Consider the following 26,958-nt stretch of genomic DNA (forward strand, 5'->3'; position numbering starts at 1 on the left):
CACACATACATACACTCGTAGTTAACAGTGAGTGTGTACACTCGTGTATGTGTTTCTATTTGTGATTTATTGATATATTCTCAAACTTACTTATTCTTAAACTTACCATATCGCCAAAAACTCGACGCATATCGTTCCGCAATGACCATAGCCGGCCGACTTAGCTCCGTGTGAATTCTCGCTTCAGTCAAACTGTAACGATCACCATGGAGGGCACCCCATTGGGAAGTCGATTGAGTAAAATAACTTTCTGGTATGCTTCGAGTACTAAAAATACGTTGGCATCCCCGTTTTTTTTTCATTTTGAGTAATAACAATTACTTGCGACATAATGTGATGTCATCATTGGCCAAACTATGTATTCTTTGTAATTCATACACAAGTATATATTTCTAATTTAATAAAAAGTTCAAACAGCTAGAAGTAAACTGTAAGATTATTCTCACTGTTATTTTCGAGTGTGCACAGAAGCTGAAAAAAAAGAAAAAAATTAAAAAAATGTAATGTTGCCTATTCAGCTTTTTACGCGCCATGATGGCCATCGTTTGCAATGATGAAAAATTTGTTACATGTTACCTACCCTTTTGACAACTCTGCTTACGTCAGTTTGACTCTTCAACTGACGTAAGCAGGCAGGTTCGTAAATTACGCATTGAAGCACTCGCCATTATGGTGCGTAAAAAGCTGGATAAGAATAAGAGTGCACTTAAAAATACTCCTTCACTGGAACATGTCAAAATAAAGTAAGTTCGAATGCACGACGAATAATAAATGAACAGTACCATACAAATATTGGGGGCTATTCACATTTCACGTAGGTTTTTGACGATTTCATCCCCCATTCCCCCTTCGTATACAAACGCCCAAATAAATTCTACAAATTTTGTATATACCGTACATTTCATTGGTATGAGACGGGCCAACGTAGTTAAAAGCGTTAGCTATTAACAGCTACCTAGGTAACTAAAAGGTACCTACAGAATGACCCTAAAGGTCGCGAACGTGTATCGCATAGTGCCATCCAAAAAACTTTATTTCGTAACGGCCTTTTTATCTTTTCTCTAATTTTTGAAAAATGTTCATAGATAATGTTCAAATTGTTGTGTTAATTTCTCAAGGGTCACAAGGACAAAGGTTCGAGGTTTGAAAATAATTAGAAAACTAACCCACTGTTGGTTCCTACTACTTTCACGTACCAAACGTGACGAACTCGAGCAGAATTTCATTTTCTTCGTTGACCTTAAATTTGGATTTTGTTCACGAAAATAGAAAGTTATACGTACTAGGACTTGAAACGATCAAAGTAATTTATTCATAGCTTTAAGAATTTAGAGACATTTCGATAATTTCGGTTCGGTTCGATAATTTTCGTGTTGGTATAATGACTAATTATTTAATTAAATTTGCAGGAGTTTTCATTATTCAGCGGCTGCGATGAATCTTTAAACGCAACCGGACAGATTGTACCATCAACGGTGCACTGTGTGTCCGAAATGCCGGATTATCATTATTTAATGTACCTCGGATTTTCTTTCACCAAAAGTTAGTTTGGGTCCTTACCTTTCAAAATCGACCGGTTTTAAAAAAATCCATTGGGGGAAAATTGAATAAAATTGATTTAAATTTTTTATGTATTTTATTTTAATTATACTAATTGTTAATGTTAAATACACTGATAACGTTCAAAATAAATAACTTCATCACAACAAACAATATCGCACGCTAGCCTGGGGCTAATGCGGTTTCGATCAACTAGATTAGTTGAGAGAATTCGTTATCGATATTGTTTTCGGCACATTTTGCATGTTGTAGGATAAGTACAACGATACACCGTGCCCTAGTGTTGAGTCGAGGAAATTTCCAGCTCGAAAAGATCCTCGACCTGATCGGGAATCGAACCCGATATCACAACCGTGTGGGAGAGCTAGCCGACCGACTTCGCTAACCACAGAACCACGGGGACCACCAACTCACTTCATGACAATCTTAAGAGTAAAATAGCTTTCCTAGTAGATTCATAGATTACATGTTGTAGGAAAAATGAGATATATACACGGGTATTGGATAAAACATTACGAAAAAACCCGAACACATTTCTAGAGAAACATTTCAAAAGGTCCTATCTGACATCGATGCTTGTCAGAGAAAAATGAACTTGAAGTTTTGTGAATCCTTTTCAATTTCCAATTAAAACCGAAATAAGATTCCATCCCTTTTATTATCTCAAATGTAAAAAAAGAACGTCATCTGAACTTCTAGTGCTTTCTCAATCGTTTCAATTCTTTTTTCCAGTTTTTATTGATGGTTTTGTTACATAGGACCTATGTTGTTTTCGTTATCACATAGGACCTATCTGATTGGTCTCTTAGTCACTATCAATGACACATTGGACCTTTGATTTAAATGGCTTCAAAGGCTTTATATGAAACAGTATATTATTATGATTAACGTTTGATATCCGAATTCGAGATTCATTTCCATGAAAATATTTTCTATCAATTCTTATGAAAGTTTGGTTTTTTAAACCAAAATTTTTTTTATTTAATTCTCTTTTCTAAATCAAAATTAATAGTAATCAATTAATCACATGATTTTTCAGTGAGGCAGCTGGGGTGTAGTGGTTTGTGAAACGGTCGCTTAAGACGAAGTGAGGGATCAAAGGGAAATGACAATGTCAAACTCGATTTAAAAGAAAAATGTCATGTTGTAGGTCATACAAGAACATTGAAAATACGTAAATATATAACACTAATTAATTGAATGATTTATTTGTATTGTTACAATGATTATTATAATTTATTTTCCTATTATCAAAATTATTTACTATGCGCATCATTTTCTTCGGGATCCAGATTTCCATCGAAGTGACTATAGAGCATAGGGAAAAAATGTGTGTTTGAAAACATAAGGTCGTCTCTCGTTAGGTCGTCGTTTACCGAAAGGCCTTCTGAATTTGCTGGCAATATACAGCTATCGTTCGAATCATTCTCGTGGGAATCCTGAATCGCAAAATCTAGCACTTGAAACTCGTCTGCTGGACACAGGGGGGCGCTCTGTCGGTGGAGTTAAGGTAGCAGCCTCGGAGAAGGAAGGTACCATAGTTACAACCAACATATATGGTGTCACGTTTAAAATTTTCTGAATAGTCAGAATTAACAGCTATATTCTTCATAGAATCAGTGACCTGCAACTAGTTGATTTTCCATTTTTCATCATTTTCAATGATGTTCCTTGGCTGGCAATGATTCAAAAAACCCCTATGACAGTGTGCGAAAGTTTTGTAAATTTTCCTTCTACTCGAATGAGTCCATGAAACGTCTGTTTCCATCTGGAAAATTCTTCATGAACAAATAATCGCGACGTGAACGACTCTATGAGACTTCGTGAGGGGAGCCTACAACGATGACGAGGAGATGTTCGAGATCTGTGAATCATATTAGAGGTAATAATGTAGCATCTAAGCTAAACATTTTAATTAAGATTTACCAGGTGCACGCTAGTCGTCCGTACCGCTACGTTTTCGGCGTCTTCTGTGGACATCGATTGCGACTTCATTTTTACTTTTTTTCACTTTCTCAAACCGGTAAAGAATATTACACAAAGCTCGAGGTCCAATCTGCAACTGTCAAAGTTTTTGTTCGTATAACAGATTGGCCTACTAGTAGACAAACGTCCAATCAGAGAGCTGTGCGATATTGTATTATTATTCAAATTGGACGTTTTCTTGCAAGCTCTGGAATTTTTATGGATATCAAAAATCTATTTTTTTCTCAAAGGAACTTATAGACAAGAAGCTCTTTCATGCGAATAAACATAAAATAGGTTTTGTTTACAAATGTCAGATAGGACCTTTTGAAATGTTCCTCGAGATTTATATACTAGTGGTTGATATGCATTTGTTATTCACTCACAGCATAGTAACCTTGGTTGCCAGAGCCGGAATTTAAGGGGGGCTCGGGCCCCCGCATTTTTGGGGCCCCCACAAAACGAGAAAAAGTTCTTTACTCTATCAAAAATGAGATTCAGTCAAAAGTTCAATTTACAGCAAGAAAATTTTAACAGACCATTTCAATCTGAAACTTTCCTTTAGTGTTATTTTTTCGCGAGCGCCAATATCACAACTACATCCATAAGAGTTCACCTTCGATTCTTTTGGAATGACACACATTAACACTTCATTTGAATCGAACCAGCGCGCATGGGAGATCGAGCAGGAAAGAAAATAATCCACAAGTTGTTTTAATGCATTGCTGTTGATTGCGAAAATAAGTTTGCTTGTCCGAATCAGGGATACCAGATTTGCGTTGAAAAATGCAGATTTTCAGAGTCCGTGTGCAGATTTTATTGAACTGCAGATGTGTGTAATTTTTTCCTAGTTTCTGTAGGTTATTGCCAGCGTAGCCTTATATTTGCGCAGTCTTTCTCAAATTGTGTGCAAATTTTTGCCTGTGGATCGCATTTTTTTTCAAATTGCGGTAGGTTTTTTTTTAGATATCGAGAAAAAATTCCCGGATTTCGAGCAGTTGCAGACATCTTTCGCAAACATCTAGCACCTCTGGTCCAAATCATTCGACAGTTAGATATATAAACAGTGAGCAAGAACCGAATTTATTATTACATTTATTTAAAATGAGCGATCACCACAAAACCCCGCGTATATCAAAGTGGAGTTCAAAAAAGAAGATAACATAAAGAAAAAAATCAAAAACTCGTTAGTGCCTTGCAAAAATTATTTTTTTTAAGGATTTATTTGAGCCTAATGATCTCGAACGCAACTGGAGAAAGGTCTTTTTCGAAGATTATTTCTGATTGAAAATAGGTTGCGTACGACTATGAAGAGTGAAAGGCTGTCAAACTTAGCATTGTTAAGTTGAGAGTACAATATTCTGAAGGAGCTGAATGTTGATTATTCAATTATTAAGTTCTCTGCAAAAAAAAACTCGTAAGAAAAAATTCTAGCAAAACTTTGGTAACCTTTCAATAACAAATAAATGTTTTTAACTCGAACGATAAAAAACGGGTTTGTTTTATTTTGGGGCCCCCACTGTAAACTGGGCCCCGGGCCCCCACAATCGTGAATCCGGCTCTGTTGGTTGCTATGGTGCATGTGAAAAAATCAGTGATTCCTATAATTTACAACACATGTAAAACAGTGATATTAACAAACCATTTCGACAGTGTTAAAACAAACGTTGGCTCGTCTAGTTAGATTGTACAAAATGAAGTGTCTAGTAGATTGTACAAAATGAAGAAAACACATGAACAAAATCGGCCTAAAATATGTCTTTTATGTTTCAAAAAAGTGAAGCAAGGTAAATTGATACATAATACGCTGACAAAAACTATAAACAGTGCTTCATTCACGAATGCGACAAAGATAGTGAAATGTATCCCAAAGTTCTTTGCGGAAGCTGCTATATTGTATACTATAGTATGTTTTAATCATCCAGAAAAAATGAACCAGGTATAAAACATTTGAGTTTTAATTTACCTTTGTTAACAAAAAATGAAATTAGACAGATTAAAAACAACTTTTGTCGTATTTTATCATGTATACACTCCCTCAACAATTATGGATCTCCCACAATTACGGATCACTTTTGTGTTTCATGTTATTTGACTCAGGTAAAAAAACTGTAGCATGTAGCATTTTTGCAGTAAAACATACCATATTTGCTAGCATCGAACACAGAAAACATCGTTTTTATCCGCGCTCCTCATTCATAAGGTTTCTATATGATATAATAGCTAATTCTCGAGCAAAAAATAACTGATACACAAAAATCATGGTGAGTTCTTCACGATTCATCAAAATGTTGATAATTGATAGGGAATTTTCTATAAAAACAAGTTATTTTCTAGATGTTTCACGATAGAGACCAAGACAAGGTAGTTTCTCACAATTATGAATCACTTCGATTCAAATATGATTTTAACCAGCTAAAACACCCTATCAACTTCTATTGGGCTCTAAAGGGAATCTAAACAGTGTTGAATCTTTGAAAAATACTGTTCTTAAAGCACGCGGGACGGGAAAGCTACGTCAAACGGCAAAAAGTTATGATGTACCATATGGGAGCGACATACCTGGACTTTCATTCTTACTGCAACCTCGAAAATCACATAAAATGTGACCAGGCCATGTGAGATCTTTAATACGATATGAAACATGGTAATTCTTCATATTACATAATTTGAATAAGGTTCATTAAACAAATTCATTGCCAAAAACTGTTTTTAATATGATGACTGTTTTAATATGATGCAAACTGTTTCATAATTGGGACCGCTCTCAAAAGTGATCCATAATTTTATATTAGATGAGTTATAGTAAAATAAATATATTTTCTGAGAAATATTTACAAAACATGGAAACAAATACTAAATCAAGTGAAAGATTACATATTTCTGTAACTGAAAACATTCATAGATTACTTATATACAAAAAAAATGGCCAGAAATGATTTTTTTGAATTCATACATCTTTTTAAGTGATCCATAATTGTGGGGAGACTGTAATAATTATTTGGTTAAAAGTAAAAAAAAAATCTCTAAATCTAACTAAAATCTCTAACGTCTCAATAATTTCTCATGGAAGTGTGGATAACGGGCCCAAAGTTTATAAGTTTTAGTTATAAATAAATAATGGAAGTGCAGCTTTCAATAAAACGACTATCACGTCAATATACTCCTATACACTTCATTGATCTGAATTGCTTTCGAACAAATAAATATATACTAATAAATAAACATTTTTGAACAAATTTTTCTTTGTCGTTTCATTGGGGGTTCCAACTCTTTCCTTTAACAATGTTGGTGATGTAAAATATAAATATAATTTGTTCGGCCTGAATAATAAAATATCAGTTAACGAATATCACCAAGCATACATACCTTTTCATTGGGAATGCTTCGTTTCTGCTGCCAGTATGAACAGGATTTATTGCCCATTGACGAGTGGTTTTCGACTGAGTTTTGAAATGTATGTTCAGAGTTAATCAACAAGTCTTTTTCAATTTCACTGCAAGATTTTTGTAATGCATTGAAATGCTGAGAATTCGCAACAGCATCTGTAAGAATGTGAATTATTTTTTTTTTTAATTTTTTTTTTGTGTGCGTGCATATATATTAGGGTGTCCCAGAAAAAATCGATGTTGAAAAAGTCAAGGTGCTCAGCCCTAAATTGAAAGATAATGTTATTCATAGCATTTTGTATAACACTTCGTGAAACGTGATTTATGAAAAAAATGACTTTTCTAAGCTACAAACCCACTCTTTTGAATTTTTTTCAATTCTGTTCGATTCCTAAATTTAATTTTTATTTTTGTGGGGTTGTTTTTAAATATTTTGCATGGTTCAGTTCAGCATTGCATTCAGTTTTGTGACTTCCAGAGCCCATTAAACATCACAAAAAAAAATTTTTTCTCATAATTTTAAGATAAAACCCTTCTAACCAAATGTTACTCGTAATATGTAAGAGGTAGAAACATGGTGTCTTCGGTAAAATTTCTGGTTTTAAGATAACCTAAAACTTTGTCGCAGACGCCTTGCATCTATCTTATTCTGATTAAAAAGTAAATTTTTTATCTCACTCATAGGTGGATTGATCACCCATCTTTCTACATTTAAAGATGCATTTTTGAATATCCTGAAACTTCTCCGAAAATACCTTATGGCTATAATCAACATTTGAATCACTATTTAGGAAATTATTCGCGCAAACGGCAAAATAAAACACTGTGCAATGGAGATATTGAGCTTCAATGGCATTTTTGACAAAATGCATAGTTTTTCATCACATGTAAAAACGCCAATATCTCAGCCCCCCGATAAGATATCAAGGTTTATTACATGTAAATTTTCGTCTTGAATCCTGCTTTGCAGTAAAAATTGCAGTTCTTGATCACATAAATTTTTTTATGTGTTTGGAGGGTTTTATCTTAAAACTATGAGAAAAATTCACTATTTTGTGATGTTCAACGGGCTCTGTGAGTCAAATAATTGAATACGATGCTGAACCAAACCATGCAAAATATTCAAAAACAACCGCACAAAAATAAAAAAATATTTGGAAAAATTTAGGAATCGAACAGATTTGAAAAAAGTGCAAAAGAGTGGTTTTGTAGCTTGAAAAAGTCATATTTTCATAAATAACGTTTGGGAAACCTGAAAACGATTTTTTAGAAAGTCGAAATGTTCTACAAAAATGTTATGAATAACATTATCTTTCAATTTGGGGCTTTGAACCTGGACTTTTTTAACATCGATTTTTTTTTGGGACAGCCTAATATATATATATATATATATATATATATATATATATATATATATATATATATATATATATATATATATATATATATATATATATATATATATATATATATATATATATATATATATATATATATATATATATATATATATATATATATATATATATATATATATATATATATATATATATATATATATATATTTATATATATATATATATATATATATATATACACACATATATATATATATATATATATATATATATATATATATATATATATATATATATATATATATATATATATATATATATATATATATATATATATATATATATATATATATATATATATATATATATATATATATATATATATATATATATATATATATATATATGATTTGGGGGTGCCTCAAAGCGCTCAAAGTTGTGGTTTTTCTACCTTCAAAACTTCAAAAAATTACCAAGGAGTACAGAAAATTGGGATAATCGATTATTTTTGATGCCAAATGTCTTAGAAATGCATAAAATGTCGAGATTTGGTGTTATCTCGAAAAAAAAATTTGGCCGAAAATCGACCTTCTGGGAACCGAATGCTCAATATGGAATATTTTAAAACAGGCTTCTAAAATAACTCACAGCTCACTTTAAACCAGATGTAAATTATTTTAATGTTGATTAGGTATCTCAAACTTGATTTTCAAACACAATTCTAAACACAATTAAAATTCAATTTAAAAGGGTTTAAAAATGCTCATATGACACATTCTCTGCGAAAGTACATCAACAAAGCAATTTTTGAAATGCATATTCCAGCAATGTAAATATTTTTCCTAGATTCTATAATACTTGAACCTTCCAAAAACGTAAAAGTCAAATCTATAGTGTTTAAGAAACTGTAGAAAATAATTGCAAAATTCAAGTAAAGTTATCAAAAAACAAGCTTTTTTGTTAAATATTTTTTAAATGGTTCCAATTGATTAAGAGTATATATTTATCATATTTTTTTAGGTTACATGACTGCAAAATAAATGCTTTATTCAATGCCTAAAGAGTTTTGATGTGAAATTTCAAATATGTTGATTTTGAGCGTTGTAACGTCACGAAAAACAGTATCGTTTTTTACCTCATGGGAACTCCTTATATTTAATCAAATTAATATTTCGTTTCCTCTTCATACTCAAAAATACCTTTAATTTGACACTAAAAGATCTTAGCAAGATTGAATACAACTTAAGTCACAACCGGGTTTAGTTTGCGTTGTAACGTCACGAATTTTTTTTCTACCCATATGGTATTCATCTATGGTATTCTAGGTCTGGTATACTATGGAATTCAATGTCTGATAACATATTTGTTGCGTCTCAATTACTTTACGTCACATCTTTCATACAACTGAGAATAAAATTTGTAAAATGGACTAGTGTTTTTAATCATTAAACTGTGGGTCATCCATGAGTAACGTTACAATCTAAAAAATCTTAATATGTATTATTATATTTAAAGGAAAAAGTCTGACCTGTGTTGAAAATATCAGTATCATTCAGTGATTACGGGTCATCCACAAGTTTTTACACGGTTTTAGACGCAGCCATTATACAAATTAGATTTTCTTACTTAGGTCTAGCTCCTTTCCCAGGAACAATTAGTTTTTTTTTTATTTTTTTCTTCTTTCCAAAATAAGTGTATTTTTAGGGTGCTTTAAATGTAATAATGTTCCTAAATGCTGAGATTTTTTTTTAATTTAACAATGACATTAATTTTAAAATTATGCGGGAATTATTTTAATGAATTCATATAAATATCTAGGTAACTTTTCGTCTAAAACCTAAACATAAAGTGATGGAGCGACCAGCAAGTTTAAAAACCAATATATGCTGCGAATGCTTGTACACCTAACCAAGAAGTACAATAAAAGTTTCACAAGGAAATTATTTTGCACTTCTCACGGAAAGGGTAAGTGCATTGCAATTGATGGAAGAGCAAAAATGGTTATAAGGGAACATTCGTATATTACAAAACACGTTCAGGGAATGGAGGGTATTCAGCGAAGTGTTACTCTACGTAAGGCCACCATGCAAAATTGCGTTACGTGAAGATGGAGGGGTGTTGAAAATTGCCATCTTCCGCGTTACGTTTCGCATGTTGTTCCAATAGAAAAAAACCGTTGCCGCAAGGTGACCGTATTGATGAAATTAATAATGCTAGAGGCTTCGTCCGCATCGTTCAAGCCAATCCGCCGAATGTGAAGGTTATCGAAATTACATAACGTGACGTAACGGAACGGCATTTAGGACACATTTGTAAACTTGTTTTATACATAAATGTGAAACAACTAGAAGAAAAATAAATTGAATATGTTTTGCACATAATGTCATATGAGACACTTTTGAGATTATTTACAATACATACGTCACTTATGAAAAGAGTTGCCATCATCATAACTCACATTCCTTCACTAAATATCATTAAATTTGAGTTTGGTTCTGCATTTTCAAATGTTTAACGCCAAAGTGAATTTGTTACATAGTTTATGGTCAACCCCTAAACCAAGTACATAAAGTAAAAGTAGTATTTGTTATCAAATCATGGAATAAGAAATCGTTATAAAATTCCAAACAGAGCAGGATTTGTGAGTTTTGTAAGGAAAGTCCGGACACCTCAATTTCTCGCGCGTTGTAACGTCACGCTACATTTTCACACTTTTCAGTTTCCTACTATGATTCCTTTTTCCTATTTAATAACAATAAATTCCATTGTAATTGTTTTTGGAACCACCCCAGTGAAAAAATAAATGAACCACCCTGATAAAAATCAAGTTTGAGATACCAAATGAACATTAAAATAATTTACATCTGGTTTGGAACGAGTTGTGAGTAATTTAAGAAGCCCGTTTTAAAATTTTCCATATTAAGCTTTCGGTTGCGGCTCATTGGTATGATACGGGCCAGTCCCAGAAGGTCGATTTTCGGTAAAATATTTTTTTTTTAGATAACACCAGATCTCGACGTTTTATGCATTTCTAAGACATTTGGCATCGAAAAAAAATCGATTTTCCCACTTTACTCGATGATTTTTTTTTTCATGCAAACATTGCCAAAAATTATCATGAAAAATGTAAAAGTAATTTTAATAATCAAAACGAAAGATCCTTTTGAAAAATTACGCGAGTATTTTTTGTTACAATATACTGCTTTCTGGCAATTTTATCTATTTATGTAACATACTTACTTTTAATTGTTGCTGCATATAACTCATGTTCTCGCTCTAAGCTTCCAGCAAGTATCGTCGATGCACTGGCACTAATAGAGCTGCTAGACCCGCGCGAACTTGTTGTGATATCCAGGGTTTTCTTATTCGCACAGTTATTGCGATTGTCCACTGTCAGCTGATCATTATTGATAGTTTTGAAAGATAAATTTTTAAAGTAAATACAAGTAGTATACACAGATAGTATAACAAGAGTACAAATAATTACTAATCCACTTATAATACTAGGTGTCCAAAATATAGCTTTTTCTTCAGTGCGTTGATAATCAATCAACAATGGTATAGCTGTTTCTTTAGGTGGTATTCCGGAATCAATGGCAACTGCTTGCAAATGCAATACTTTTCCAGTTGTAAAGTTTTCTTTTTGCCATATTTGACCCTTAGAATCTATATGGAAAAACCTTGAATTCTCACCGCGAATAAAGTATGCAATCTTATCATTAACATCTCCATCAGCTGCTTCTACCCTACCTATAACTAATGGGAAAGACTTCGCACTATTTGAGACTTTGAATGTATATTGAGGCCTCCTGAATCTAGGTTCCCAATCATTCACATCTACTACTTCAACCATAACTTCCGTGTACTGTTTGTTTTTACCATCATTAAGTTCTACAGTGAAAATATGAAAGGGACGTGTTTCGTAATCTAGACGATTTTTTAAATAGATATTTCCGTTGAAATCTATAGAAAAATAAGTAAATTCGCTGGCATTAAGAATTTTGTAACTCAAGTCATGCAATGTATTATTTGTAGATAAGTTCAATATGGTATTGCCAGGATTATAGTTTTCTCTAATTTTGATCTTATAACGAGGCTTCAAACGAACGTCATTGTTCAAATGATTTTCAATTGTGGGTTGAGAAATAATAACAGTACTCAGAGCATATCGTTCAGTATTATCCAATTGTGCTGCTTTCACTACCAACTTCGTGGAAATCGGTCTATCTAATTGTTTAGCGATTTTCAAAACTCCACTTTTAGTATCTATAATGAAATACTCTGACATGAGGGAAGGAATAAGCGAAAATTGCAAGGATGCATTTATTCCATAATCTTTGTCAACTGCCTTTATGGATTCAGGGTGCAAAAGAACCGTAGAACCAATCACGCTACTATGAATAGTTCCATAATAAACATCTTTGCTAAACTGAGGGTTTTGGTCGTCAGCATCTAAAACTAAAATCGTTACTGTTGTGTCTGATGATTTTGGAGGAATTCCTTGGTCTTGGGCGCGTAATTGTACAGACAAAATCTTGTCCATTTCGTAGTCAAGCTCACGTTTCAAAATCAATGATCCTTTAAAAGGTGACGCAAAAGCAATGAAGTTTGAAAATGGTCCCGGCAACACTCTATATATTATCGTCGAATATGGACCGGGTTGATCCTGATCCACAGCATGAATAGTCTGTAATATTCTGTTGAAGTTTCGAATATATTAATACCTAAAGATCTAAACACTAGCTTCAATTGACCCAAAATGGAGTAAAATTATACATAAAATACTACCCTGCACTGATTAATTTTGAATAATCAGAATTTGATGCTTTTTGTAATAAGTGTTTAGCGAGAAACGGGAGTGAAGGATTATTTCTTCATGCAAAGAGAAAATCAGCTAACAAGAGATAACTTAAATCCGCAGACAGACATCCAAGCTGAGTTCCAAACTTGTGTAAAGATTTTTGTAGTAGCAATTCGTAACCAGATAGCGCTACCAGTGACGCCAGCCTCATACACCAGCGAAAAAAATGTATTGTAGCGATAAGGTCACCAGGTGGCGCTAGTATACAAGTGATTTATAACGCAATTCTCTTTGAAAATTTACACGGAATTTCCGATCAATTTTGTTCTTGCTTGGACGTCTGTCTGTGTTAAATCATTTCTCAAATGAAGGTAGAAACTATATCGCATAGATGTTGTTGAGAATAGTGAATAAAGGTGCACAAAATGAAGAAAAAAACCGGAAAGGAACGGAGCTGAATCGGCTAGACGATTTGTTCATCAGTATCTCCAGGGTGTCAAAAATAAACTAGTTGGTAGTTTATTTATAGTAAATTTGCATTTCACTACAAAAAAAAAACTATACCAGACGGCAGTGATTTCAAGTTTTGCGTTGCGCACTCGGGCAGCACCATACGAAAGCTGGGACAAAACCTAAGTCTTTTTTGGAATTAAAATTAAAATCGATCTTCTGCACTAGAATGCCAGCAGACCAAGAATCAAGCATAGACTCTAAAGAATTCGTATGTTTTGGCACGTCGTGAGGTAGGGGAAGTTATGATTTAAAATTTGATAAAATTAGCAAACATATATGGTACGGCATGTTTCTACGTACCAAATCATGTGTTTCGCGGCAGCTTTCTATGACGAAAGCACATTTTCACAAATCCGTGAAGCAAAATTGAAACCATGCAAGATGCATTAAACGGTATGTTGGCGACGGCGTAAAATGTAAAAAGCTGTCGTGAAAGGGAACATACTTAAATAACGTAGCATTTTTTTCATGATTTTCAAACCCCCCGTCCCCCCTCGTAGCATTTGGTCACAAAACTTTATTCCCCCCAGAAAAAACGTAGCATTCGATTAATGCCCACACCCAACGCCCCCCCCCCCCCCTGTGGTTTTCAGAAAAACGTACAAAAATACAAATGGTAACATACAAAAAAAATTACTTGAAAAAAACACCATGTCTAATTCAATTTCTTCATCACTCACATCATACGCTTGTGACAGCATTCCATATGATGTTAACTTCGCTCTGGATTAATTCTTCTGCTTCGAAGGGTTTCTGTTTTGGTACGAGAAGGAAAGATGTTTATACCAACTTCGCGTGATCTACTTCTGTATAAAACACATAAAATGGTCCAGAATTCTCAAAAAAACTTACCAGCTTTGAAAAGAAACAAGTATCTTGTAATTTCACTATCAAAAGCCACAAAAAACAACGATTTTAGTTTTCAAAATATATTGTGTGTTTGAAAATCCAAGCGATTGTTTATGTAGCAGAGCTTTCAGGAGATTTCAGAATGCCACAATTCAAAGACTTTGACAACTCTTGCTGCAAAACTTGGTGCAATGATCTAGAGTATTTTTAGTATACATTTTCCCTGTAAAAAATCGGCCTTTCAAAATAAATGCTACGTCGATTTTAATCAAATTCCTTCCCCCCCTCTAGTCACAGCTTGTCATAAAACTATGATGTCCCCCTCCCCCCATTAATACTACGTCATTTAAGTATGGTCCCACACTAATTCACGTTGATGATGAATAAACGATTCTGTAATCTATTCAAATCCAATGAATCATGATCAATACGATAAGAATGGGTATGTGTATGTGTGTGAAAAAGTGACTTGAATCATTTTATGCATGGCGATGAACCACTATCCAAACAACAAAACGATCCTACCAACTAATCCAAGGACACCAAATCGCTCAGAGTTGACTTGAGTAGTAAAAAGAAATTCGATTTCAGAACTAAGAGATCTAGATCAAATAGTAACCTAGAGCATTATATGTTGTACATAAATGTACAGTAAGGTACACGGTATGGTCCCCGTGGTTCTGCTAGCTCTCCCACACGGTTGTAATATCGGGTTCGATTCCCGATCGAGTCGAGGATCTTTTCGAGCTGGAATTTTTTTTGACTCAGCACTGGGGCACGGTGTATTGTTGTACTTATCCTACACATGCAAAAATGTGCCAAAAGCAATATCGATAACGAATTCTCTCAACTAATATAGTTGATCGAAACCGCTATTAGCCCCAAGCCTAAGCGTGCGATATTGTTTTTAGGTACACGGTATTGTTTTCCACAGGTTTCATTATACACGGCTTTTTTAACGACGATTTTATTTTTACACGTTTTTTGTAGCACGATTGTTCGTGTAAAACAGTTACAGTAAGTAACAGTAACGGTAACAGACCATAGTAGGGTATTTTATACACAGTTACATTTTTACATGTTTTTTTTTTACACGATTTGCTTACGACGTTTTTCCAAATAACGCGGTTTATCTTACGTCTTTTTTTCCAAATAACGCGGTTTTTTTGCATGGTACGTGTCCATCGCGTAAAAAATACTTCACTGTACAAAAAATCCAGCCTGGCAATTTTCCTGAAAACATCAAACCTCTGTAACTTGAATTTAAGAAATTAGAAATTGCATTCCAATAAATAGGTAGATTTCTAGTTGAAATAATTAAAAGTTTTGACATGATGTGCAAAATGGTAAATCGATCAGCTTTATTATTTTCGCTTAACACTTAAGGCCTCTAAATCATGACCTTAAAAAGTTTGAAAATATTTTCTTGAGCGTCTTAGTAGAATGATATACGAAATAAAAAAAAAAAGAATTATATATTTCCATTGAACTCTACTACAAATTCGAGAAGTTAATATTGAAAATATAACTGGTTCGTACAGATACGTATTTCAAATATAACTTATACGTATACGACTATTCACAAACTGACGGCGCTGCCGCCGTACGCTTATCGACTAACAAATATTATTGTTTTTTTTTAGGGGATTTTAACCGTGGCGGTCATTCGTTCCTATAACAAATATTAGGATGCTCAGAAGTCCTTTATAGCTGGTCGCAAACAATGACCAGCTTAGGCGGGAAGCGCAGATAATGTCTAATTGTTTCGACCGAAGCGCGCCAACTGGCTTTGCTCGGCACTCACGGCATCGCGGGCAGTCATTTCCTCTATAGTACGGATAGTGTGATTCAACACTTATATTTGCCATCAGTGCTTATGTGGACTGGTAAAGAGCAAAGCGAAATCCCTGTTTTTATTTGTAATAGGTAATTATAAAATTAACCCCCTAATTGAAGTTAGGTAGTGAATTATGCCGTCGGTTGTATACCGTACCATGTCTAGGGAAAAAGATTGAATAACCATTAAGGGTGGTCTTTGTTGAGGAGCGTAAATGAGTGGTGTTTATAAATTTCTAAACTTTAGCTACGTTTAACTTCCATAAATCATTAACGGGGCGGAGCAGGTGAATGTTATCCAAAATTATTTGTCATATTTTTTCGAAACCAAGTGATCTAGATCAGTATAAACTGATCTAGACCCAATATGCTTTGTTAAAATGTAGATCACAATCAATCGAACAACTTTTTCGAAGACATCAATATTTTATAACTTGAATTTGAGAAGTTATGGGGTTTTGTCGATCAAAATTCATAATCAGCCCCAGTCAGTGTTGTTAGTCTCACCTATAAACAACATGCAATACCGCAAGTGAGGTTCTCGTTGCTACCGATATCACATACTGGAATACTCTCCATTCAAGCTATTACTCGTTTTTTTTCGCTATCTTCCTTGCTCGCATTCTCTCCCGAGATCATATACACACAAGCGCGCCTACTGTACTCCCCTACTCGCGAGCCATCCAGCCGAAGACAATTTCTTCATGATGCATTGCGATGGTTGCGGAGGGACAAAAAAAATATGTCAGATAGGATAACAGACTACTTACGTAGTGGTTTGCGTCGGCTGATTTTACATTAGACTGTTGTAAAAAACTTACCAAGCAGTTCGATACCCTACACGTTCCAGTATGCGATACTTTACAGACACTGGATAGTACAAGCAAAACTGGGTAGTTGAAAAAAGCGTTTTCGTTTCGAAGCCTGTTTTTTCAAGCACTTCTCCTAGTCGAGCAATTTTAGTCGAGTACTCCTGCTCGCGTGTTCGCAATCAGGATCTCGCGTACTCTTTCACAGTCGCTGAGTAGCAAGACAAAAGAGTTTTTTGCGTGCCAGTGCAGAAGCAGCAGCTACTCCTGCGAGTACATGAAGAAGAAAGAGTATCTCGAGAGCATGTGTGCAAAAGATTTGAGAAGCGTAGCATTTGTCTCGTTCTCAAGCAGAAAGGAGGAGACAGGTTTTGTTTCTCGCTCGCTGGCCCCAGTGTGCATCGTGTCGAAAATACGAAGACATTCCACTGGCAGGCAATTTATAGCACAAAGCCAAAACCGAAGCTAACATTTATTTGTTCCATTTGGGGCTCCAAACAATCTTAAATTATTCAGAAGTCGATTGCTAATGTCTCTGTTCCGATTACTTTGTGCCACCCTAATATATATAAATAAATAAATAAATAACTAGAAATATATATATATGTAGCCTTGTAGCCTTGTGTGTGTTTATTCTAAAGAAGTGCCTTCATTCGAGGAGGTTACAACATGTAGCATGCGACTGTGTTGGTATGTTGACAGTTTGATCACCAACATTCAGAACGCAACAATGTTTTACAATGGGGAACATTGAGGATATCGCGACTAAATCGATTACCTCGGCTGCAAACAATTGCAGTAGACATGCCTCTAATCCGATGTTTAAGGATTCGAACACCACAAAAGCCATTTCGTATTACTTTCCGCTGCAAGCTGAAGACCGAACACGCAACGCCATCGGCTTACATGCAAGCCAAGTGGTTGTGACTTCGGTACATGGCGCGTTCGAGAAGGCGCATGACAATCTCATCCAACGAGCAGATACCCGAAATAACGCGAAGTCAAAAACATTCGCCCTGATGGTTGCCGAAGTTGTCGAAGTCGTGTTTCATGAACCCAGTGTCCTGGTGTTTTTGTTGACACTGAATTTTAATGAAAATAGAATCGATGGAATAGTTTGCAACACACATGCGGCTTTATACTGTGTTTCGACATGCTTGACCAGAACTGGTGGCACTAGCCGGAGACCGCAACTTTCTGGGTAGTAATAATTGCGCGATAAATTGAAGTCTAGATACGAAGAACTGCATGCACCTTAGCGCCGCATAGCGCCTTTAGCCTCCTGAACAAGTTTGCTGAACACCGCAACTTTCTAGCAGGTCGGAATTGTGAGATTAGTTAAGTTCAAAATACGACAAATTGTGTGCCCACTAGCGCCATTTAGCGGTAAAATTTCAAACTGAATTGGCCACCATTGGTGTAACGGAAACACATCTGACCGGAGATTGGAAGTTGTGGGTTCGAGTCCCACCTGCTGAACTATATTTTTCGTAGTTTCTACAATCATATTTTCAGTTAATTTGATTTTCTATCTTCATTACTACATTTACTCCTTAAACAAAATTATATATATATATATACATACCTCATGAATAATACTGTAATACATACCTTGTTCCAATTGCTGTAGTTTCTGATATATTAATTGAATATGGAGCACCGATCCATTTTGGTGAGTTATCATTTTCATCGGTAACATGAATATTTACGGGTATGAGGAAACTCTGTAAATATTTTGTATAATACAGCTTTTTTTTATTTTAAGCCTATTTTACTTTTTAAAAAACTCAATAATGTGAAAGAAAAATATGCCGAAAATGATAACTACATCCTACCCTATCAAATGAAGATTTGTTCAGCTACACTAAGATATAAATAGTTTATAATTCCATATGTTACTACATATAATAATAATTTACTACTACATGCATAATAATTTTGTTCAAGCAAAAGGTTTTATAGCCGTAAAATTACGTTTTTTTTTCTTCACGCTGAATTCTATATAAGGGACCGTCTTAAAAACATTTCTTGCCTATACACTTCTCTAATGGTAAATCGCTTATGAATGCATTGTTTTTCTAAGAAAATATTGTATATTGTGAGGGTCGAATGATATTTGATAACAATAATGAAACATGATAGTCAGAACAAAACAAAGGCCACGAGATATACTCTTATAACCCCTCATACCCCTTCATGGTCTTTCGACAACTCGAACCCGAGACTCAAAATGATGTCACCGGAGTCTTTTGAGTTCACCAAAACCAAAACTCACACAAAGCTAAATCAGACGAATACGTTGATTGCCCAAGCAGCAAATTTTGTTGTTATAAAGAGTTATGTACATTACAGCAATAAATTGAAATACGAAATTCATGTTGCTACTACAATTCACCTCATTTTACAACAATCAAAAAAGTTCAGGAGCTAATTGCAGCATTTTCGGTGTTTCCACACGTTTCAAGAATGAAACATAAAGTCAAATATTGTAATCACCCCCGTGACGCCCATTCCATAACGCACCTTGTTGAACTACACACTGCCCTGAGAGGGTTATTGTTATGACTGAGAGAGAATATCACCTCACGCGCAGAGATAGCAGCGATTTACTGTTATAAGGCAGGTATTTTTTCATAATCCTTTCACACTACAGCGGATATCATGTGATATTGCCAATCTTGATATCTGATGTCATACACCAAGTTTCGCGTAAAAACTAGACGTAGAGTAAACAGGTATATTACGCCCCCCAAGGAACATTGTCAATATTGTACATATGTTTATCACTAATAAAAAATCTTTCATGCAATTAGATACGCTATTTAGCTGGTAATCACGGATGGTATTCCACGCGATTTTTCGGGACTCGTAAGTAATCTACGTAGAAAACTGTATTCAACGTTCTCTACGGTAGAAAACCTCTTGTAAATAGAAAACTCTCCAACACCCGAAAATTCACAGTATTATGACTCATACCATTCGCTGCGCTAATTAGGTGTATTTAAGTAACGGGAGAATTTATATAACAAAAAAAAAGAAACACGAAGAAGCAAGAAAGTGTTTTTCCGGGCTACTTGTGTTTATGGCGAAACAAGCAATGATAAAGAAACTCTCATGTAATTCACCACACAAATCTCTTTGCAGATTTTCGTAGAATACTCGTTTTTGCTTAGGTATTCTACCAGAGGTGTTCTACGTAGAAAACTCGTCGAAAACTGCATGAGGTTTTCTACATGACATCCCTGCCAGTAATGCACTGCTTTTATTTTGCATTTTTCCCGATTTTTTCCCGCCTGATCTCAAGAAATTTCCGATTGTCAAAAACGCTAACTGGGTTGCAAAACTAACAGCACTCTTCATGTAAAAGTTTTTTTTGTTCAAGTCGTTGAAAAGAGTCATGGGAAGTTAGGGGTGAACAATAAACTACTGAACCTTACACTTAGAATATTTTGATTGAATTGATTATTCAGGAAACAAAACTTATGACACAGATTCACAACTTTTCCAGCATTTCGATTTGCTCATACATCAAAGTAGCATCCCATCTTAGCCTCATAGCATCTCCAACGTTTTCGCATGCAGCGCTGAAAATGGGCAAGCTAGTCAAAATAAGTGAGATCAGTGACCAAAATTTCGAGAAATGGTACCAAAAAGTGACTTCAAAAATTAAAACTTGAAGAAAGGGACCAAAATTTGACTTCAAAACCTAAAAGAGTAACTTGAAAAACAGAAAAATGATCTTAAGTTATCATTTTTCAAATTGAAGGGTTTTTGTACACAACATGTCTTGGAAAACCCGTTCAAGAGAAAACAGTTTTTTTAATTTCTGTTGAACTTTTCAAGAAATCAAAATTAAATATTCGCATGACAAAATCGATAACAATATCGAATTCAACTTGAAACGCAAAAGAAAAAGTTGTTTTTGGTCTTCCATTTTAAATTTTAAAACACTATGTTTTTTCCTGAAATTTCTTTATTAGTATTTTTTCTTAGAAATTTACACCTTTTTAAGTTTTTATTTCTTCATGCTCGAACAACCATCAATGTTTAGTTTACATTATGCAACTTTAAAAAAATATTAATTTTCACGTGGGACTACGTCTTTCTTCACTATACTAAGGTACATTCTGTGAAAACTGGATTGAACATGTAACGTTATTGGTTGGCGGTATGGAAGATTTTAAATGCTAATAGCGCTCAAACAACTGTTCCGATTTCAATAGGTAATATACCGTTGAAAAGCTAAAATATACAAGATTTGTATAACATGATAATTTTAGTTAACGTTTTTTATTACTCCGTGAAAATTGCGGAAAAGTTTGATCCACATACATTTTTCATACGATTGGTATATTTCCCTAACGCAGACTTCAAAAACATAGACGAAATGATTTCATGCATTCAGTAATTGGCTAGCAATGCCAGCCAATTGGCATCGCATTCATCACCCAACGTAAGCGACGATGAAAGAAAGCAGATGCTTCCACGTGATTAGTTCTTCCCCCAATCACCAAAGTTCCCCACACCGAGTAACGCTCCGTGTTGAGAGAAAATCATTGCTGGTCGACCGTCAAGGCGAGTGAGTTGGACCCCACCAGTGGTAATCTAATTCAGATATCGTTGTTGGGATACAGCCCGAAATTGGACGTGAACGGCACTGGGGACCACTGTTGCCAACTGTACAGATTCATCTGGAAATGTACAGATTTTCTCGGTTTTTTCGGTACAGTTTTCCCGTCAGATTACAGATTTCGAGATCAGTACAGATTTTTTAGACGGTTAGAAAGGATTAGACAAAACTTTTTGGCCGACTCTGCAACGATACAATGAATGCAATCTTGCAATCCACGCATTTAGAATTTACTGCCAAATCTCGGTAATTTGCTGCCGAAAATGGCACAACTCGGTTAAAAAACGGCAGTTGTTACATTTTTTCGTAAATTTAACCGATTTAACCAAACAAAAATGTTGGCAAATATCCGAAATATCGGTAGTGTTACTGAATTATGGGTTTCATTGTTTTTTGACTGAAGGGGATTGAACCGCCATGGCTCGGTAATATGCATTACCGAGCCCCATTCTTAAGTGTGCAAAAGTTTGATTGACAATCGAGCTAATAGTTTGGAATTGACATTAACTGAGTCAACGCAGTCCCAGTTTTCTCTAAACAATTCACTTTGAAACTGTATAAATATAAAAAATAAAAACTTTGGGCCAGTGCTACAGATTTTGGTACAGATTTTTCCCAGAAACAGTACAGATGAAAAAGATATTTACAGCTCCCAGTACAGATGAAAATGTGGCAACACTGCACAGGAGGTTGGTTCCATGAACCGCTACGGATACCCAATAGTCTCATATCTTATTTTTCGCATGTTTCCGAATAAATGGACTGGGGCGTTAAACCCCGGGGGAAGAGGAGGGGATACCGTTTTATACATGCTTACCCTTTGAATTCTGAAATCGAGTTACGCGATAGCATATGACAGCGGTTCTCAACCTGAGGGTACGCGTACCTCTGGGAGTACTCGAAAGCCTTCAGGGGGTACGCGAAAAAAATCAGTAATGGCGGACAAAGCAATTTTTCTTTATAATACTTATTTTGTTGTTCAATCTTGCTCTTAAAACACGACTGTAGCAATCAAATAAACCATAGTTTAATTTGCAACCTTAACTAAACTACCACCACATGATTTACCACTACTCTCTCCCACTCTGCGAGAACATTTCAAACCAGGGGGTACAATCGATATGAAAAATATCGCCAAGGGGTACGCGGAGAAAAAAACGTTGAGAAGCGCTGGCATATGACATCCGCTATAGTGTGAACAAGGTATCAATCAGCTCAACTCATCGAATTTTTTTTAGCGGTAGAGTTAAAAAGTTTCGACTTCTCGATGAAAGTGACAACGCAAAATTGTGGAAAACGAAACATTTTTTCATTATTCGAATATTTTGACTTCTCGAAGAAATTTTTCAACTTCAGAGAAGTGGAGCTTAAAAGCGACAGAGTTTCCCTTTTTTGAACGGTCAAAAATGCAAAGGTGAAAATCCAAACATTTATTAAACGCCAAAGGTCTTAGAAACGGCGAGACCTGGAATTATCCCAAAAATTTTCTTTCTAACATCAGGAAAATTGCATAACATGTTGAAACAACTATTAGTATACAGGACAATTGCGGGGCTAGCACTGCCATCCTATTGATACCAACAGTCTCTCCCGAGCCAGAATGCGAACATAAGACGGCTGGCTTGTTAGGCCAGTGTCGTTCCTCGAGACAAGCTGTGAGGTTATTTCTGGAAGTTTAATGAATACAATTATGGTATTATAAAGGTGAACTTCGATATAAGGTACATTTCGATTTTGAAAATGTACTTTATATCGAATTGTACATTATATCGAATCATGAAACATCTTCAGCAATATAGCTTTAAATACTTTATTTAGTTTTCTTTTGTCTACATATAGTTTTCTTGGAAATAGAAACCAACTATAAGTATGAACCAACTTGTTTTTTGGCTTTTTAGGGAGACTTTTAGCCTCATGTGATAGTTGGTCTCCAAAACGTATGCCATCTAAGGAATCAGAAAGGAAAAAAAAATGCAAGCCGCTTTGTTATTATTACTAATTTTTATTTGAACATTCATTTGCATACATACAATTTTTTATTGAAACTATTTCTTAAAGTAGCAACTTGTCAATTATATATGTTGTTATATTTTTTGGTACGATGTACAGTCCCTCTACAATTATGGGCCAGTCAACGTGTTATCTGAATGTTCATAAATAGATATAAAATCGGAAAAATTATCAACTACGAATGTTTTACTATCTATCTCTGTGTTCCAATGTGTACTTTCGATCAACAATGAGTTTCACTGCAGTTGATGCGTTTAAATCGGTTGGGAAAAAAATTTCACTTACATAGCAAAAGACACAATTATGGGTCACTTTTGTCATTCAAAATCATTTAGTCTATAAAATCGTCAAAAAACAAAACGCAAGTTGTTTTATTAAGCTTGTAAACAAGTTATTTTATTCAGTCTTGATGCATTATCATGTAATAGTAATAAAAATTGCCACAATATGGACTGACCCACAATTGTGCACCGCAAAATGTAACATTACTACAATTATGGGTCACTTCACATGTTGCACCGAGCAGAATTATAGTTTTTAGTGACATTTTCAACTTTAAATCATTTTATTCGTTTAAATGAGGTTACAAGTGAGATAGAAAAAATACCACTAATAAAAATTATTTTGTTTCGTGAGAATAGACGTATTTGAGTAAAAGTGACCCATAATTGTAGCTGACCCATGACTGTGGAGGCACTGTATAAGAACCATGAATATTTGCTTACGGCTTTTCCAATAATTTCTTCGTCCTTCAGGATTGCAAAATCTGCAGATTCTTCATGGATTAAGCATATATCATGCATCATATTTTTTCAGCAACATAAAATTTTTTGAACAGTTTTTTCAAACTTCCGCTTCCGCTAAGTGTAACGCAAATTATGGACACTCCCCAAATGATATTGTTTTATAGAAATTTCAATATTAATTTCGGAGTTATTTGTCACATAATAAACATATGTACCTTATATCGAGTGATATCGGAGGTACGTTTTTTTGTAAGATTTGGACTACTGCGACCATTATTTTGATCTTTTGTGGTAAAGAGGTACGTTATAACCGGGGTATTTTATATCGAAGTTCGCCTTTATTTACTAAAAATTTATTTGGTTTCAAAAAATCGCTATTTCAAGACTGAAATTGATGTAGACAGCTTTTTTTAAAAAAAGGGGATTGTTACTTACCGGGTCATTGCTATTTTTTCTGTGACATATAACGTTCACGTACACTGATGATGGACCTTCTAACCCTTCCTTATCCAAACGCTGGTTTAATATAATATTCTTTGAATTGTTTGATATCGTAACTGGTGAATCTTTTTCACGCAAGGATAATGTAATATCAGCTGCCGGGTCACCATTGACGCTCAATGTCCCAAGAACGGATCCAACTGTAGCGTTTTCACTAGCCAAAAAGTTTTCTGCGGATCCTCCTTCTGCTAAATAGCATCTTGAATCTATAAGGTGCATATGAGCTGAAAAATACTTATATTTAGACATAGCTCTATAGAAATAGTGAAAAACAATTTGAAATGACGTACAGTCGAATCGCTGTATAGCAACATCGCAAGGGACCGTCGTTATAGAGAAATGTCGCAATAAAACGAATAATTTTTCTGAATATGAAGCAGAAATGACCATTGAGAATGTCGCTATAGAGAGATTTGTCGCTATATAAGTTGTCGTAATAGAGGGCTTCAACTGTATATCCAAACCAGGGATGTTACGGATGTGATTTTTCAGACATCTGCAGATGTGGATGAGGATGCGGATATGTGATTACGGATGCAGATGTAGATGCGGATGTTAATTTTCATGCGGATGTTCCGTATTTGCGGATGCGGATATCCCTAGCATCCCTCGAGTTTTATTTTGCTTATTTCGCATGATCGTGTCCCAGTGCAAAAGTTATTCAAGCGAGCAGCAAATAAATCAATGAAATTTTTTCTACAAAATTTTATGAAGCGATATTTTTCCTCAACATCCACATGGTATGATGCGGATGCGAATGCGGATGTCAATTTTCATGCGGATGTTCCGCAGTTACAGATGCGGATGCGGATATCCGTAACATTCCTAATCAAAACGGTTGATTTCCAAACATTTGTCGTAGCTCTAGTTGTACACTAATTGCAGCCTGGTAGCCTAATCTAATTGGTAGCTTGAGCAAAACCACGACTAATGATCTGAAAATACGAACAAATCTAATCGACTATTCTTGATTTGAATAAAACTTTGCACACGTATCTATTTGAGCATTTCCTGCGGGTGAACAATTTTTTTGACTCAAGAGAAGTTTTCTAAAAGGACGTATGTATTTTGGCATTAGTTTTTCCTTCAAACCATTCAAAGTATTGTAGCTTAGAAACCTTCAGTCGTTTAGAAAAACTATCTGACATTAAATTCATTAGTTCACTGAATTTTTTTTTTCGGTGATCAATTTTCACTGCAAACATGCAAAAATAATGTATTAATTTATTGCAGTATTTGCCGTTTGATTACGAACTACAAAGCGAAGCAAAGCCTTGGTGCTGCTTTCCGATTCGGAACTTAACCTTCTGTTTTTATACACAGACGTCGCAGCCGACTGTTCAGTATACAGGACAATTGCGGGGCTAGCGCTACGATCCTACTGACACTAACAGTTAGAGATGGGAAAACTATCAGTAACTACTGATAGTTCTAAGCAAGAAAAAATATCATTAACTATCAGTAAAGTTTTTCTCTTACTGATATTGTCTGATTTTTTTTTTTGTACGAGAAGTAGATCTCTACAGTCATGTAATTTTCACATAGGCGCAACTAATAAAATTTTTTAGGGGGGCTATTTTACCCAACTTTCCATTGAAAAAATATCGATGAAATAACAATTGTAAAAAGTATCGATAAACGCTTAAATGCTTTTTCAATTAAATATTGCGTAACAAAGTGTCGTAACAAAAAAAAAATCAATACAATAAAAAATATCACTTCGATCGGGATTGAATCCCCTAACTAATGGATTGAGGCGTTAACGCAAACCTCTTTCGGCAAAGGTGATTCAGTATTGAGTAGAGCTAGATATGAGAATGTATAGGTTTTTACCCGTTAACATTCAAGTTCATTAAGGCAGTTGTCTGCCTGTCAGTTGTTTTTCGTTGATGGTATTGCATAATTTTTCGAACTAATTTCTATTTTTAACAACGGCTTCTATCCTTAACATTCAAGTTCATTAAGGCAGACAATGTGTGCAGCAGGGGAAG

At 34.7% G+C, this 26,958-nt stretch overlaps 1 protein-coding gene across 4 annotated transcripts in view; it reads right to left on the minus strand.

Annotated features, from left to right (window-relative positions):
- Positions 1-371: 371 nt before the first annotated feature.
- The window catches only part of LOC129733014 (protocadherin Fat 1), a 63,309-nt gene continuing 36,722 nt past the window's right edge, over positions 372-26,958 (minus strand). Inside the window, exons 2-7 of one of the 4 annotated variants that reach the window (XM_055694550.1) lie at positions 24,902-25,191; positions 18,692-18,804; positions 11,513-12,969; positions 6,895-7,070; positions 3,487-3,622; positions 495-3,424 (exon numbers count right to left, since the gene is read on the minus strand). In XM_055694550.1, the coding sequence (XP_055550525.1) occupies positions 3,497-3,622; positions 6,895-7,070; positions 11,513-12,969; positions 18,692-18,804; positions 24,902-25,191 (2,162 nt within the window). In that variant the 3' untranslated portion in view covers positions 495-3,424; positions 3,487-3,496. Of the gene's footprint in view, positions 472-494; positions 3,623-3,688; positions 3,734-6,894; positions 7,071-11,512; positions 12,970-18,691; positions 18,805-24,901; positions 25,192-26,958 lie in introns of those variants that run through there. The other 3 variants (XM_055694551.1, XM_055694549.1, XM_055694552.1) reach the window with 3 other exon arrangements.

The sequence above is a fragment of the Wyeomyia smithii genome, chromosome 3 (genome assembly GCF_029784165.1).
Source record: "Wyeomyia smithii strain HCP4-BCI-WySm-NY-G18 chromosome 3, ASM2978416v1, whole genome shotgun sequence".
In the NCBI taxonomy this organism is placed as follows: domain Eukaryota; kingdom Metazoa; phylum Arthropoda; class Insecta; order Diptera; family Culicidae; genus Wyeomyia; species Wyeomyia smithii.